The sequence below is a fragment of the Microcebus murinus genome, chromosome 24 (assembly GCF_040939455.1).
Source record: "Microcebus murinus isolate Inina chromosome 24, M.murinus_Inina_mat1.0, whole genome shotgun sequence".
NCBI lineage: Eukaryota > Metazoa > Chordata > Mammalia > Primates > Cheirogaleidae > Microcebus > Microcebus murinus.
In genome coordinates this window covers 24407150-24424484 of record NC_134127.1, presented here as the reverse complement: position 1 = coordinate 24424484, position 17335 = coordinate 24407150, and the positions used below count along the sequence as shown (strand labels likewise).

Sequence of the window (17335 nt, the reverse complement as noted above, 5' to 3'; positions counted from 1 at the left end):
GTAAAATAATATAAAATAATAACCAGTCACTCAAAGTAGGCCTACTCATGTTTAATCCAATTTAGGTAGCCTGGGAGAAACTAAACATAAAAAGTTTAAAGGCTTGAGTCTTACCTTCTTACAAAGTATAAATCAACTACTAGGTTGCCCTTAATAAAAAGGTGGAAGTTTCCTTAAGAATCCAAAAAAAGGTAGGATTTCTTTTTAAAGAAGGTAGGATTTCTTTTTCTTTTTGGCAGGATAAAAACCAAGATGGTAACACCAAAAGTATCTGATAACAGTGCACAACTGGTACTGGCCTGTACCCACAGCCTTGTCTTGATCTGAACATGAATGGAAATCTCTAATGTTGCTTCATTAAGCCTAAAGTTGGCCTTTGGACTAAAATTGATATTATTTTATCACATTAAGGAAGTAGCCATCCATTCCTACTCTGTCAAGTGTTATTATCAAGAATGGTTAGGCCAGGCGCTGTGGCTCACGCCTGTAATCCTAGCTCTTGGGAGGCCGAGGCGGGCGGATTGCTCAAGGTCAGGAGTTCAAAACCAGCCTGAGCAAGAGCGAGACCCCGTCTCTACTATAAATAGAAAGAAATTGATTGGCCAACTGATATATATATAAAAAATTAGCCGGGCATGGTGGCGCATGCCTGTAGTCCCAGCTACCTGGGAGGCTGAGGCAGAAGGATCACTCGAGCCCAGGAGTTTGAGGTTGCTGTGAGCTAGGCTGACGCCATGGCACTCACTCTAGCCTGGGCAACAAAGCGAGACTCTGTCTCAAAAAAAAAAAAAAAAAAAAAAAGAATGGTTGTTAAATTTGGTCAAATAACTTTTCAGCATCTAGGAGACAGCTATATCACTTTTCTCCTTAGATCAATTAAATGATGAATTCTATTAATAGATTTCCTAATATTGACGCCTTCCTTTAGTCCCATTTTGGGACTAAATCCCTTTGCTGGATTCTGTTTACTCATATTTATTTAGCAGTTTGCATCAACAGTCATAACTTGAGACTGGTCTGTAGTTTTCTTTCTTGTGTTAATGTTTCTTAGGTTTAGTTTCAATGCTATAGCAGCCTCTTAAAAAGAATCTGGATGTTTATTTCAGTTTAAGTAGCCTTAGAATTACCTGCTCTTTAAATATTTGGTAGATGCTCCCTGTGAAACCGTCTGAACATAATGCTTGAGGAGGTAACTCTTCGACAACTTTACTTCTTCTGTGAAAATGAAGCTGTTTAAATTTTCTACCTCTTCTGAGGTCAATTTGGATCAATTATATTTTCCTAAAAATTATCATTTTCACCCAAATTTTAAATTTATTTTCATCTCCTATGATTCTTTAAACTGTGTTTCTATGATTCCCCTTCTCAGTTCTTATTTTGTGTATCTGTACTTTCTTCCTTTTGTTCTTGATTAGACTAGCTAATCATCTATAAATTTTATTGCTGCAGTTCAATTTTTTTATCAAGAGCCACCTTTAGGATTAATATAGTGTTCTACTATTTGTCTATGTATATTTAAAATTCTTAAAAGAGGATACCTTCAGATGGTGTTCTACATCTGTTTCCACCCCAAAAAAAAGCATCGTACCAAAAACTACAGTGAACATTATCTAAGAATACAAAGGCAAGAAAGCAGCAACTAGGCCGGGCGCTGTGGCTCACGCCTGTAATCCTAGCTCTTGGGAGGCCGAGGCGGGCGGATTGCTCAAGGTCAGGAGTTCAAAACCAGCCTGAGCAAGAGCGAGACCCCGTCTCTACTATAAATAGAAAGAAATTAATTGGCCAACTGATATATATATATAAAAAAAAAAAATTAGCCGGGCATGGTGGCGCATGCCTGTAGTCCCAGCTACTCGGGAGGCTGAGGCAGAAGGATCACTCAAGCCCAGGAGATTGAGGTTGCTGTGAGCTAGGCTGACGCCACGGCACTCACTCTAGCCTGGACAACAAAGTGAGACTCTGTCTCAAAAAAAAAAAAAAAAAAAGAAAGCAGCAACTCAATTGGACTTGCCAAAGTTGTTTTAAATATCTCCAAATCCCAAACTACCTGATCCCACTTATAGTTTGTAAAAAGATTCAATCCCAAACACAGATTAGTAATTTTTCCAATAAGTAACAATATAAATAAATAAAGGTTCCATATAAAAATAAAAGATTCCATTGGGCATTTACAATTATTAATTCACTGGAAATAAGATTTCAGTTCTGACTATAATGAACTCACCTTTTAACAACACTGAGGTTTGTTTAACAACACTGAGGAGGCACTCAGAGGTTTTAATTACAAGCCTTCCACCTCCAGCCTATCTCTAACAATTGCCCAACAGTGCAGTTCAACAAGTATGAATTCCCCTTTACCCTCAGTCCCCATGTACTCAGAGTACTGCCTTGTGGTCAGACACTAATGTAGAATGAGACACCTCCACACAAAAGGCCAGGTACATTGCTGTGTGCTCTACCAGCCAGCTAGGGCTGTCCAGAAGCCACCCCTGACCTCAACAGAGCATGGTGCAAATGAGGCAGTCAAGTGCAGTGTCGTTTTCATCAATCACCAAAGTAGGCCTATTCATGTTTTGATCCATTTTAGGTAGCCTGGGAGAAATTAAGCATTTTAAAAGTTTGAAAGTTTGACTCTTACCGTCTTGCAAAGTGGAGATCTATTACTAGGCCACAGTTTTAAAAAGTGTGGAATTTTCCTTAAGAATATAAAAACAGTAGGATTAAAGCTAAAATGACAACCCTTAACACCAAGAGTATTTGGTAATAGTGCACACGTGATACTAGGCCAAGCAAAAGGCCCTGAACAGACAGGCCTTGTCTTCTAAAGTCAAAAGGTGATGCGTTTGTCACGGAACTTTTGAGAGTCAATGTGCAAATAACAACAGACACAGAGGTAATATAGAGATGTGAAGAACTGTTAAACAGGAGGGAAGTTGCAGTGAAGATGAATTCAACTTTCAAAACAGTAATATCCTTAAGTTTCAAGTTTACAGCTACCAAAACCCACTGAAGAGATAACATTGTCCATTTCTGGGGCCAATAAGAACTTTCAGCAACCTGTCAAGGCAGGAATACACCCAGGAGTGGAGATTGGAACAGCCAAAATCTAAAATTTAAATACTTTTTGGGGAAAAAGTTACAACAGACGAACAATAAGGACATATGTATTGCAGGCTTGGCCTTACACCAAAAAAGAAAAAAAAACAGTTTACTGGCCCAGATACAGAGATGTGTCAGTGTACGAAAAACAGTCACAGCTATATGAAAAGACAGAAGAACCTGGAAAGGAACCAGGTCCTGAGGTTTTGCAGTTAAACTAATCATGTGAAGATGAAATTTTTGGCTCGTTTCTGAAATGTTTGTTAATCTTTTACCAAAAATGTCATTTATATACTGGGAAACTGATTGGGAAGACTTTGGTTAAGACAAAGCTGAACTAAATTTGGTTAATTTTGATCTCGAACCAGTTTGGAAATTTGATCAAGAGTTTTTGAATTCTTTGTGGTTTTGGTCTATGTGAGGGCACAGAGAAGACACTATAGTGTGTGAAGAGGAGTTAGTTACAGTACAAGCTGAGGAAGTTCAGCATTTAGAAAGTGTTGCTTCTAAATGTCCATTTATGAGTACTGGATTGTGAAAGAAGTTTTAAGATAAATGCATAGCTTTAGACAATCTGGCTATGTATTATATACTTTTAAAGTTAATCTGGACTTTTTTCAAAACTTAATTTCTGAATTTGAATGAAAAATAAAATAAACTTCTAAGGCTAGGGACGAGTTGGAGGTGAAATGACGGGGGACACAGGGAATAGAAACTGCTAACCAAGTGAATAATAAAACAGGCCGCACGGTTTCCAGATTGCCTCTAATCCAAAAAACCTCCTCTAATCTCATACAGAGTTTCTATGATATGACAAACCCTCAATGTGATCTCCCCCTATACTCAACAATTCTTTAAGGAAAAGAAAAACAGATTTCTTAGGAAATTTTTAAATGCTGGATTTCTTTGGCATTGAGCTACCTGTAAAAGATTAAACACCACTTAATCCTCCGACAGCTATAAGGCAGGAGTTTAAAAACTAGAGCCCACGTGCATTAAAATCACCTGGAGGTCTTGCATTAAAGACAGATTGTTGGGCTCACCCCCTTCAACCCCCAAGAGTCTGTTTCAGTAGTCAGGGGTGAGGACAACTCCAGATGATGGGGAAACACACTTAGAGAAGCCCTAAGATAATACTACTCAAAGTATGGTCCTCCTACTGGCGGACCCGTGCTGTCTGCGACAAAAACTGAGAGTAAGCTTCCGGACACTAGACAGCAATCTAACATTAAGAGTCATCCAAGCACGTGATCACTATTCCAGTATTCTACTTTTAATGTATGTCCCCAAAGCATCGGTGTGACAAAGACTACAAAGTTTCGGAAGTTTGAAAAACACTGCCTTAAAAGGCACTTCCGCACAACTGATCACGCACGCAGCCCGGGGGCGCAGGGCCGTGGAGAACAGTCCTGGCGAGTGGGGGGATAGCCAGGCACGCCGGAGGACACCAGGAGGCTGCGGACAATTCTTGCAGCCGGAACACTGGCCTGAGACGCAATTGCACAACTGAAGTTTTCAACGTTCTGTCTCCTTCCCGAGCTTCCTGGAACAACCCCCAGGGCAGCGCCGCTGCGGGTGGCGGGACCCCAGCGGCCGGACACCCCACGGCGCCTTCCCCGCCCACAGCTCCAGGCCGCCGGGGCATCAGCTTGCCTCCACGTACGCGATTCCTTCAACGTGTTCACTTTTGTTTTAAGGGGTGAGAAGCTAAACAAAGAGAGGAGTGCTGGCCCGAACCCAGCGCCGCAGAGAGGCCCACGCTTCAGCCGGCGCCCCCTCGCGCCTGCGCAGACCCCGGACCTCCGGCCGCTTCCTTCCGGGCAGGAGGAGGACGCGCGGCCGCCGGCGCTGGCGCGCATGCGCAGTGGCGGCGCCCGCGCCCTCGGCGTGCCCCGGCCTTACCTGCTACGAGGGTCGGCTCCTTCCGCCCGGGCAGGGCCTCCTGGGGGCTGACGAGCTTGGAGGCCGACTCGCCCATCCTCGCGACGGGAAGGAGGCTGTGGAGGAGCTGGCGGGCGCTCCTCGTGGCCGAGAGCATGTGCGGGCGCCGGCCGAAGGGCGTCCGGGGTGGGTTGGGCGGGGGCCGGCGCGGCCTGAGGAGAGCCGCGGGCTGAGGAGTCAGGGGCTGGGCCGCGTGGGCGGGCGCGGGCGCTGCTGGCGGGAGGCGGCCGCCCGGAACCGCGGTTGCCCAAGGCCGGGCCTGGCGCGCTGTCCCCGAGGGCGTGTCCTTCCCCTGAGGGGGTGCGCGGTCCGGCGGGGCGCCCCGGGAGTCAAAGTTCTCCGGCGGGGAACAAGTGCACCAAGCGCGCGAAATACATGAAGCGGCTGGGGCCAAAAATACCGCCGAGCCTTGTGGTGCTGCGTTTGATTTTAGAGTTCCCAGCCTCCTCGGCGGTTGTTCGGTGTGTCCAGTGAGATGTGAGAGAAGACCTGCCTTGGGGACACCTGGGAAAACGTGTGTCCCTTTCCATTGGAGCCGTTGCCTATCATTACAGATCATCAAACGGATTCCTTCCCATTGATCCAAAGTGAAAACTAAGCACAGGTCTCAAAAGCACGGAACGGGGAAGATGCGTTCCATGTGACGTTATATGTGGACTCCTGTATGGACACACACGTAAACACATTTTAAACCTATTTCACAGGGGGGAAAAGAAGGGAGCGAGGCACTGGTATCACTGTGAATGCAGTTGAGGTGAACTTAATGGTGCTCCTGGACCATTCTTGCTTCTCAAATCATGCGAGATAACATGTGTTCCTGTGACAAATTTTCAAACGAAATGGTAAGGTGGTTGGAGCCAGATGGGAGTTATCCATGTGAGATTTTGGCTTTACACAAATGTTCTGTCAAAGTAGGTGGGTAGTCTCAGATGACGGAAGGAACTTCAGATTAGCACCCACAGAAATGAGAAGGCTTTGACCAACTCCCCTGGTGGGTTTAGTTACCACTTTGTTTTCATGTGGTCTGAGCTGTAGGTATAATAAGGACAGGGAGATTAGCCCTATTATGTTGTAAAACACAGTGTTATTACCAGACATACAACATTGAAAAGATTAAAGCGTTTATTTTGTAATTTAGATTTTCCCCTGGGCAAGCAAGATCCTGCCTACACTCTTGTTTTTGCTATGAGATTATGCCAAGTAGGTTCTACAAGCCTTTCTTGAAAAACCCAAGGTGTCCCTTCTAGACTCCTGAGGGCCTGGTCACTGTTAAGCATTTGAAAAAAAGTCATTATGTCAAAGGAAATATTTTGTATTTTTTTTATTACTGCCATTTGGTACATACTGATTTGCCTTTCTTGTGTTTTGTAGTTGATTGTATGACGTTTAACATGTCAGAAATATTCTGCAACTAACAGCTGAAGAATGTTTAAGGTTGAGATGTACTTAAAGTGAAAAATACATGTATGTGTATACATAGTATTTATATGTGTATAAATGCAAGTACTCCCAATTACACAGGCACTTGAAAACTACAAAAATGAAAACAATGTTGCAGTTTTGTTGTTGGGGTAGTGGGATTCTATTTCATTTTCTTTCAACTTTTTAAAATGTTCTACATTGTTACAGTGTTCTCAAGTGTTACAATGGCTGTTACTTTTATAATTAAAAAAAAAAACAGGCCAGGAGCTGTGGCTCATGCCTGTAATCCTAGCACTCGGAGAGACGTGGGTAGATGGCTCAAGGTCAGGAGTTCAAAACCAGCCTGAGCAAAAGCTAGACCCCCGTCTCTACTAAAAATAGAAAGAAATCAATTGGACAACTAAAAATATAGAAAAAATTAGCTGGGCATGGTGGTGCATGCCTGTAGTCCCAGCTACTCCGGAGGCTGAGGCAGGAGGATCTCTTGAGCCCAGGAGTTTGAGGTTGCTGTGAGCTAGGTTGATGCCACAGCACTAGCCTGGGCAACAGAGTGAGACTCTGACTCTCTCTTTCTCTCTCTCTCTCTACATATATATATATACATATATATTTTTTTTAAACAAAAATATACCTTAGGGGGAGGAGGCATGGGCAATATATGTAACCTTAACACTTGTACCCCCATAATATGCTAAAATAAAAAATAAAAGAAAAATATACCTTAATTTATTTCAAAGCTTCTTTCCATAAAATGGGGGTTTCTTATGACATTGAGGTTTGTTTGCTTTTTGAGGAGAGAATTAAATATGCCTTCAGTGATGGTGTTTTCATCACTAGGACTTCTTTTCTTCAGAAGACCCACCCTATCCTCTCTTTCTCTGCACTGAGAGGCTTTTTTTTTTTTTTTTTTTTTTGAGTTCATATTCCCCAACCAGTACACCCTGCTTTGATTTGTTATTTCTGCAATTATGCTTTGGTTGAAGACTCAATCCTGTTAAATGCCAATTCTCTCCAAATTGATCTATAGATTCAACACAATCTCAATGAAAATTCCAGCAGCATTTTTTGTTGAAAAAAGCAAACTTATTCTAAAACTCAAGTGCAAATGCAGAATACCTAGTATCACCAAAATCTGGGGAGTCCAGCTCTAGGCCACAATCTGACATGTTATCTTTCAGGCCCTGCAATGGACAATTACAAAGGCTTTGCCTAGCAGGCCTCAGAGATAAAAGCTGCCCTCCTCCCATCAGACTTGGTGCCCAGGGAGTGAACTGCAATCTCAGAAGGAGTTGCAGTCACTCCAGGCAAGCCATACTCATATCTGCATTTCTAGCCCAGGCACCTCCCTTTGGAGGTCTCTGTATGAAAGGGGACAAGGTACAGGGGTTACTGATTGAGACACTTCCCTCCACCCTGACTCTGTACTTTTCCACTCAGCTCTTCCTGCTGTCCCTCCCTCATTGCTAGGAATGAGGACCAAAGAGGAAGATGAGATCAGTTATAGAAAATACAACAATATCATTTTTTGTACATCTGAGTCATATTGTTTAATTTGATAGACCCATTACATGTAGTCTATCACAGCATACAGCAGGGCTATCTACCCCACCATAGGAATCAGGGATAGTGCCCGCTTCCTAGGCTATCACATAAATAAATAAAATATTGGTGGTACCCAGTCTATAATAAAATGGCAAAAATGACAGAGGACAGTAGAAAGAGGTATCTCCATTTCTAATCGCCATCATAATAGTAAATTGTATGTATGACTGATTAAATGAGCCTAATTACATACCAAAACCTTTCTATAAACTTAGAGACTTCAGTTCCAAGTTGTTTTGTTAATGACTTTTCTTTCATAAAACCATCTATGTGCTACTAAAAGAGAGAGAAGAAAAACATTCTCCTTGTAAAGCGAGGTAATAAATACACAAAGACCTTTTCATTTAGTAAGAATTGGGAGATCAATTGTTATATAAAGTAGAGATACAACACTTAATGACATCATACTTGCTTCTTGGTTACAAATATTAAATAGTTTTTGGATGTGTTGCTTTAAATGTGGTTTTTGTATTGCCCCCACATGTGGATTCTGCTGAAACTTGCATTTGATTAGTAAATAATTATAGAGCTCATGCCCTGTGCAAGGTGCCACCTCGAGCACACACATGGAAGAGCAAGACCTTGTCCGAGGACTCCCAGTGCAGGGGGGCGGGGGGGAACACCTCCCACAGCCAGCCGACCACAGCACTGCACAAGGCAGACCCCAGCGTAGTCCTGGACACAGGCTGCAGGGTTTTACAGAAGGAAGGCTCCATTCTAAACCTCTGGGGTTGCAGGTCATACACATAGAGGGCCATGCATCAAAACTAAAAAAGAGCTGTCAAAGCATGGAGCATGAACTCAAGGACAAACTGCAAAAAGATAGATTTCTTTCCCCTCCGAGAGGCATTCCAGCTCTTATCTCTCTTCTTGATTAAGCCATAAGAACTGCAGGAATGCCTTGGCATACTCAAACTGAGATAAGGCTTTTTTGGACTTTTTCATAAAAAGCCATTAAATTAGGTAATGAGACACCCTTATAAATGAATAAATAGCTTAATATGATGCTTCCATCTGCATACTTAAAATCAAGTGGCCTTGTTTATGGTCTAACTGTAGAAGATACCAAGCTGCCTTACACATTTTAATTAATGTCTTGGATTATTTTACTAAATTTTAAGGGGAAAATAGAAACAAGATCAACCATTGTTACTTATTGCTGAGCACCTATCACTCTCCAGCAGCATGTTAGGAGATTTACATGCATCATTTCTAGCCTTCGCTCTGACCCATTTTCACAACTTTGTAGATGAGGATATTTAGGCTCACAGAGGTACCCAAGCAAACAGAGCTACAAGGAGAAGAGCCTGAATTCAAGTCCAAGTTTTCCCAATTCCCAAGTTCAAGATCATTTTCTTTTATTAAAAAATGAGTTGGCTGGATCTTCATTTAAAAATTTCTCTCCTTTTAAACACTTACTTAGAAATTTGGATCTGAATGGAAAACAGAATGGAAGGATTTGAGTGAAAGATAAAATTCCCTTCAGAGAACTTCCTAAGAGATTACCAGGTGATTCCCAATATCCATTCACCCCCTTTTTTGGTTAGTAATAGAACCCCTTAACCACTAGATTGTAATTGGGTCCATGCTACCCAGTAAAGGTGACTAGGGGTGACTGTGTGACTAGGTTATGGCCAATGGGATGGAAGCAGACATAATGTGTGCAATTCTGGCCAGGCACAGTGGCTCACGCCTGTAATCCTAGCACTCTGGGAGGCCGAGGCAGGTGGATCGCTCAAGGTCAGGAGTTTGAAACCAGCCTGAGCAAAAGCTAGACCCCATCTCTACTAAAAATAGAAAGAAATGAATTGGACAACTAAAAATATATAGAAAAAATTAGCCGGGCATGGTGGTGCATGCCTGTAGTCCCAGCTACTCGGGAGGCTGAGGCAGGAGGATTGCTCAAGCCCAGGAGTTTGAGGTTGCTGTGAGCTAGGCTGATGCCACAGCACTCTAGCCCAGGCAACAGAGTGAGACTCTGTCTCAAAAAAAAAAAAAAAAAAAAAAATGTGTGCAATTCCCAGACCATGACCTTGGAAGAAAGAGGCACACTCTCCTGATGCTTCTCCTATCCCACTGGCTGAAATGTGGGGAAGAGAATTCAAACTTAGGAACCACTGCAGACCATGAGATGGGAGCTGCATTTTGAGGGCAGCAGAGTGACTAGACAGAATGAGCTAGGGTTGCTGACATCATGGAGCTGCCATGTCACCCCTAGACTGTTGATGCATGGACTAATACATTATTGCTATAGACTGAATACTTGTGTACCCCCAAAATTAATATGTTGAAGCCTAATGCCAATGTGATGGTAGTAAGAGGTGGGGGTCTTTGGGAGTGATTAGATCATGATGGTGGAGCTCTTACAAATGACGTTAGGGCCCTTATAAAAGAGAGCCCAGAGAGCTCCCTCACCCCTTCCACCAGGTGAGGATACAGTGAGAAGCTGCCTTCTCCGAACAAGGAGGCAGGTCCTCACCAGTCACAGAATCTGCCAATACCTTGATCGTGGACTTCCCAGCCTCCAGAACTGTGGGAAAGAAATTTCTGATGTTTATAAAGCACTCAGTCTATGATACAGCAGCCTGACAGACTAAGACAAGTAGCAAGAAATGAACTTCTATTTCGTTTAGGTCACTTTGCTTTTGAGTAGCTCCATGGTTCTCAAACTTCAGCATACATCAGAATCACACAGACGGCTTATTAAAACACAGATTGCTGGGCCCCAACCCAGAGTGTCTGATTCAGTCATTTGGGTGAAGCCCAAAACTTAGCATATCTACCAAATTCCCAGGTGATGCTGGCACTGCTGGCCCACGTGGCAAACTTTGAGATTCACTGTTCTAGCTGAGCCCTCCCCAGGTAGCCTGGCCCTGGATAAACAGCCTGCAGAGCCCCCATAGTCTAACAACTATTCTCAACTGCCTTCACCCATCCCAGGTTGCACACTGAATCCAAAACTAAAACTTCACTCTGTTAATTCATCTAAAGCTATCGTTGCTGAATATGAAGAGATTGAAACATCCCATGTACAGAGCTAGGAAATGCAGTATATCCAACAGCTGATAGAATCTATTGAACCCTCAAAACCCGAATTCCACAACCTATATAATTGAAAACCTCTTTGCAGCCATCTATGAGTTTCCAGAATTATAACTAAAACTTTAAAAAACTTTTTAAAAAATCTACATGTCAAATTAAATTAAGCTCTGATTTCATCTTCCTGAGCTAGACCAAGCCCACTATTGAATCAGATCAGAAGCTGCAGAGAGAGTCAGGCACAGGAAGCCACAGCCAAATGGTTAAGATGGAAAATGAACACCCCCCCCCCCCAGTAGGGATCTTAAAATTGTGAGTGGCAGTGGTTGGTGTTCGGGAGATGACACAGACAGGGACATGCTGAATATTTGGAAACCAGAAAACGTCAAAGATGATGTAAGAGAGTGCAGGGAAACCTTCAAGTGTGTAACTCACACATGCCCAGGGCCTTTGGAAGTGTCCAAGGAGAGACAGCTGTGAGCTTTCTCCCCAGCATGGTCCCGTGACTTGTGAGTTCGCCTCAGCTGTCACTGGTGTCCTCTCACTGCCACCATCAACATACCTGACGCTGCTGGCTCCATGCTTCTGTCACTCCCTGGGGCTCAGGTTCCCCCTGCTTTAATCAGACTCCCTCCATAGTCACTTCATGCGCTTTATCTCTGAACCCCCTGGGCTCTGAGGAGCCCGGGAGTAGAACCCTCACGCTGGGTCAGAGAACCATCTGGAACTGGTTCGGTACTGTGCAGACTTTGGCACCTAAGAGGTAGTAAGTACCCAATAAATGTTCGTCTTTCACTGCCCTGCCTACTAATGCCTCACCCATGCCCAACCGCTTGGCGAGTGCCCTGCCCGCCTGGATGGGGCAGCCTTTGCCAAACCTCCTCACCCTCATCAGAGAGGGTGACAGGCCAGGTTGGTTTCCCCGACAAATGGTCTCATATCACCACGAACCTCTCCTTCAGAGCTCCCATCAGAAAGATAATAGTAACGCCAACTTCACAGGGCTGTTTCCTTTGTGTTTTTGTTTTTGTTTTCTTGGTGAAGATTAAATAAATTAATATGGGGAAAGTGCCTAGAATGGTGCCTGGCACATAGGAAGCCCTTGGCACATGTTAGCTGCGATCATTACATTCAGTAGTCGGTGTGGTTGAAACCCATCTCCTCCACCGACCGGACAGCCAGCTTCACGCAGGCGGGGATTGTGCCCATATTTTGCTTATTGTCATACATCCCAAGTGCCTACCTCCTCTGTGCCGGCGCACGGGAAGCGCTGAGTCGATACTGGCCGAGTGAATGCACGAATCACTTGCAGCATCTCCCAAGCCAACTGCAAAAGTCCCTACATCTTTCTCATTAATTCTCTAGGGCGTCTAGTGGCTAGATACCCTCCTTGTCTCTTATTTTCTTATCCAAGTGGGTTAGTACACAAATTAAATTCCTTCACACACACACACACACACACACACACACACACACACACAGACTCACATCACAGAGACCCCCACACACCAAGGAGGCAGGTAGGATTTATTTTTATAAACACTTTAATTTGTCAACAGTATCTTTCTCTTCTCTAACTACCTACTAAAAATGTATGACCATGAAACAAAATAATCCAAGTGAATACACTTAATATACTGCCTAATGCCTAACAGCTGTGGGTTATTATTATTGTCTTTATTACAAAGGCATTACAAGCCCGGAGCACTGGCCTGCCATTGTAGAGACTTAATAAGCATTTGTTGAGTAAACGAACGAATGGCAAGGTGAATGAGTATACAAGCGGGGGCCTGGATTGTAATCTAGTTTCGAATTAACTAGTTCTGTGACCTTTGACAAGTTATTTTCTGTCTCGTTTTTCTCATCTGTGAAGTCTAGAGGGCAGGAGGGAGAAATCACAAGTTCTCTAAATTCATTGAATCACCAATTTTTTAAGCTGAGAGGGCAGTTGGCAGACCTGTCACTTAGTACGTAGTTCATCAAGTTCACCCAGAGTCCAAAGGCGTATCGGAAAGTCGTCCAGGTTTGATAACTTAGACTGTCAGATTCTTAATGCACTAAACAGTCCCTCTAGGCACCTGGTAGGCTCTCAGTAAGCTGTGTGTCGAATGAATGAAACAGTGAATGGTATGATATCATCTCATTTAAAGATGCTTTAAGTTGATTCTTTTAAAGCTTAATTATCAGATAACATTTATTTGACTCATAGTTATCAATGATAATTCAATTAACTACCTGTACAAAGATAACTCAATCTGTTAATCCTACCTTTCTGGGGGACGTTTTTGCCTCCAGAATACATTTACATCTTTTTTTTTTCTTCAACATGTTACTTTAACAAAATGCAGCTTTTTTGGGGTTTTGTTATTTTAACTGTTCCTGTGTTATGTGTAGATGGGTAAAAGAGAGAGATAAGAGGATAGAAAAAAAAAGTCTGAAGGGACATATTTAATGGTAGTTATCTCGGATGGTAGAAATAGAGGTAATTCTCACCTCATCCTCATTCCTCTTCACCAATAAGCATGTATTTTTTACCTCAGAAAAAAATAATAGCTGTTTTTCATAATTCATTTGTTAAATAGTCTGAACTCAGGGCACATAAGCACAGTGAACTACCTTTTTTCTGATTAAAAAATTGTATCATTCTTCAAGAAAGTTGCAAGTATAAAGGAGAAAACATAAACTACCTCCTATTGTAGGTCAAATCTCCCAGGATGTCTGGGGGAACGGGGGTCCCTCAGCTTTCTGCTCGTTTCCAGTTATTAAAAATGAAGTCCAGCTTGGTCCATGCTTAGAAACTTCACTCGTATTTAATACTTACTCCCTTCCCAACTCGCAGCCTAGCACAGAGCCCACTCCCCTCCCAAAAGTCATGAAGAGGAAGGGGATCCCCCTTTCCTTCCTTCTTCTCCATTTTCTGGGATCGGGGTCAGGGAAGAAGGATGGAAGAAATGGAACAAGGCTTTCTTCAAAGGCACGGCCAGTGTGAGTCTCTGTTAAGTTGCTCTGCCAGTTTCTCAGGTTCACAGCCAATGGCATAGGGGTCCTCTGTGTGGCCGGTGTCCCTTGTAGACTCCCTGGCTGAATGCTCAAGTGAGCCTCCCATGCAAGGTACCTCCTCCTGGGAGCTCCGCCACCAGAAACCTTTTATCAAAAAGGCACTTGCACTGAATGTTTATCGCCGCACAATTCACAATCGCAAAGACATGGAATCAACATAAGTGTCCATCAATTGATGAGTGGAGTACTTCTCAGCCATGAAAAGGGATGAAATAATGTCATCTGCCGCAACTTGGATGAAACTGGAGACCATTATCCTAAGTGAAGTATCTCGGGGATGGGAAAACAAACTCCACAGGTTCTCATTAGTAAGTGGCACACACGGGCACAAAGAGATGTAAAGGACATTGGAAACCAAAAAGCAGGGAGTACAGGAGGGAGGGAAAGGGCAAAAACTTACCTATCAGGTACAGTGAACACTATTCCAGTGACAGGCACACTAAAAGCCCTGACTCCAGCCTTATATAATTCACCCATGTAACAAAAACACCTGTACCCCCTTAATATTTTGAAAAAAAAAGTTAATTGTCCATTTTTAATTTATGTTTGAAAGGGAGCTGGCTCCCTATTAATTGGGTTTCTTTCATTCAATTTTCATTAATGAATAAATATTTTTAAATCACTAACCAATAATTATGTGCTAACACAATAATAAAAATATGTTATGCCCTCAGAATTATGGAAGAACCTTTTTCTGAATTCCTTTACACTTACTTCAACTTTTTTTTCAGAAGTTTAGAAATGATCTGATACTGAATATTTCTTTTTGTAGAGATGGGGGTCTTATTCTTGCTTAGGCTGGTCTTGAACTCCTGGCCTCAAGCAATCCTCTCGCCTTGGCCTCCCAAAGTGCTGCGATTACAGGCATAAGCCACCATGCCCACTGATATTGAACATTTCTAAAGTCCTCTTTAATATATATTTTAAAAAACAGATTGATCTGTTTTTTTTAATGGTCTAAAAAGGTTAACAAATTTGCTATCTCAATGATAATAGAATTAGAAATTAGGATCTCTGATTCACGGCTCTATCTTGAGCTAGGGGTACCCACTACTAGCATATTTGTCAAATAAATGAGTGGAATTATCTTTAACTGGGTTAACATTTCATTCTTTGCATTCCAAAATAATAAATAAACACGGGCTTGTTCCAAAACCTTCACATGGTTCACAGTATCTAGAGTAAAAAATAAAAAAGCCACTTGAACATATTCTACCAACAGTGTTTTTCCTCCCAGATCTTTTTCTACATGGATTCATTTTTAAATTACCTCATTAAAACTTTTACAGCTAATCTAATCATTTTGACTCTGATTTTAACATGCAAATGCCATATAAAATATGTTTGATTCAGAACTACCATAGTTCTTTAGGATTTTGCTTTATTTTGGTGTTTTTGTTTGTTTGCTTGCTTGTTTTTCACCCATTCTGCCTGCAGAAAACATGCAGGAATTTTCTAGGTCACAATTATTTTTTCACTAGCATTTCTCCTTAAAACAGTAACCAGCACCAGCACACAAAGAGGAAAGGCATCTTTACTTCGAGAGGATCATACAGTTTTCCACGGTTAGTAAGCAGTGCCTCATGTGGCATGTGCTCCCATAAGTCTCTCAGAAGGTTTAATTTAACTCAATAAATATTTGTGGAATTGAATTGAATTTCAGCAGCTATTCTGTAACTCTTAAAGCATGTAGATACCGGAAGGAAGAAGAATAATACACTATTTAATGTTTTCCTTGGAAGGTTGCAAAACCCCTACAAACCCACTGCTGAAGTCAGGTGACACTGGTAAGTGGGTTTTGTTGGTTATTTAGGATTCACTAAGGAGAGCCTTCTCATTCCTCTCGAATCACTGCCTTTTTTTCATCCCAGATTTCCAAGCTAAAAAAAAAATCTCGATTGGAAATAAATTCATTTCCTTAAGCCATCTGGTGGCTTTCCCATGTAACTACAACAGCGACTAGCGGCCAATCACAGAATTATTGCACATGCCCAATGCACGCGGGTTTCATCTGTTTCTCACTGTGACCCTTAGAAGACGAGTTATGATGAAGTGATACCCACGTAATGCGTAGGTAGAAATTCAGGAGAAATCTTATGGCTCTAACCTCAGGGCCGCTTTAATATTAAGAGCAACACAGTAAAGGCTGTGCATGTTGGCAGAAGACAGAAACCATGTTAGTTTATTATAATTACATAATAAGACAAGCCTTATCGAGCATCCTATAATATACGGAGCAGTGTGCTTAGACTTTGGGGCTATAAAGACTAGTATGAGAGGGTCCACGTTCTCAAGGAACACAGGCAAAATGATAACCCAGCAGCGCAAGGGTCATGACAAATGTGTCCAGGAAGATGGGGACAACCGCTGACCACGGGTCTTTTCCCCCAGATTGAAGACCAGGGAGTGGCCACTGTTTCCTCACAAAATAGACAACATATCCCCCAAAATAAATTCAAATTCATTTTTGGAATCAGCTCACGTGGCGGTGGAGCTGTAAGTGCATCGTGCAAGTTGGTACCCTGTCTTCTGCAAAAGCCAAGAACATTCACATCTTTGTGTGATGCACAAGCCTCAAGCTCAAGCTGAATAACAACGGGGGGACTAGGGACCCCAGGGTCAGCAGAAAGGCCCCCAGGAGCCAAACACCACCTGCACCCCAGGTCTGGAGGAGGAGACGGAGCCTGCTTGACAGGCTGCAGCGCACCCACTCCAGCTCTGCCGACACTTGGACACCAGAGTGTTACTGGACAAAGGGAGGGAAGAGCTTGTCCTGTCTTGGAAGGGCAGAGAAGGCTCCTGAGAGGCTGCGATGTTTCAGCTGAATGTGGAAGAGTGGATAGGAATTCACCAGATAGGTATGGTGGCAAGGCCATTTCAAGTGCAAAGCATAAAAAAGCAAAGCTGATTTGGAAACCTGCAGGAAATTCAGTATGTCCAGAAAGGACATTGTGAATGCAGAGTGGTGAGAGCAATGTCTGGCAAGGAAGGCAAGAAGCTGCTCAGGGAGGGGATATACGCGGCATGCTCAGGGGACAGGCCCTTTGCCCTGCCGATGATAGGGCCACTGGAGGAGTTCAAGTAGGGCAATGATGTAATCATTTGCATTTTAGGGGGACCATCCTGGAAACAAGGTTGATCGCACGTTGAATGGACAAATGACAAGAACGAG

The 17335-nt window shown here is 42.9% G+C and overlaps 1 protein-coding gene across 5 annotated transcripts in view; it reads right to left on the bottom strand.

Moving 5' to 3' along the window:
* MSRA (methionine sulfoxide reductase A) overlaps positions 1-11699 on the bottom strand; it is a 321997-nt gene extending 310298 nt beyond the window's left edge. Inside the window, exon 1 of one of the 5 annotated variants that reach the window (XR_001156784.3) lies at positions 5002-5401. Coding sequence is in view for 4 of the 5 variants with exons in the window: in XM_012775448.3 (XP_012630902.2) it covers positions 5002-5137 (136 nt within the window). In the remaining variant the exon portion in view is untranslated. Of the gene's footprint in view, positions 1-5001; positions 5402-11665 lie in introns of those variants that run through there. The other 4 variants (XM_012775454.3, XM_012775448.3, XM_012775450.3 and 1 more) reach the window with 4 other exon arrangements.
* Between the last annotated feature and the right edge of the window lie 5636 nt (positions 11700-17335).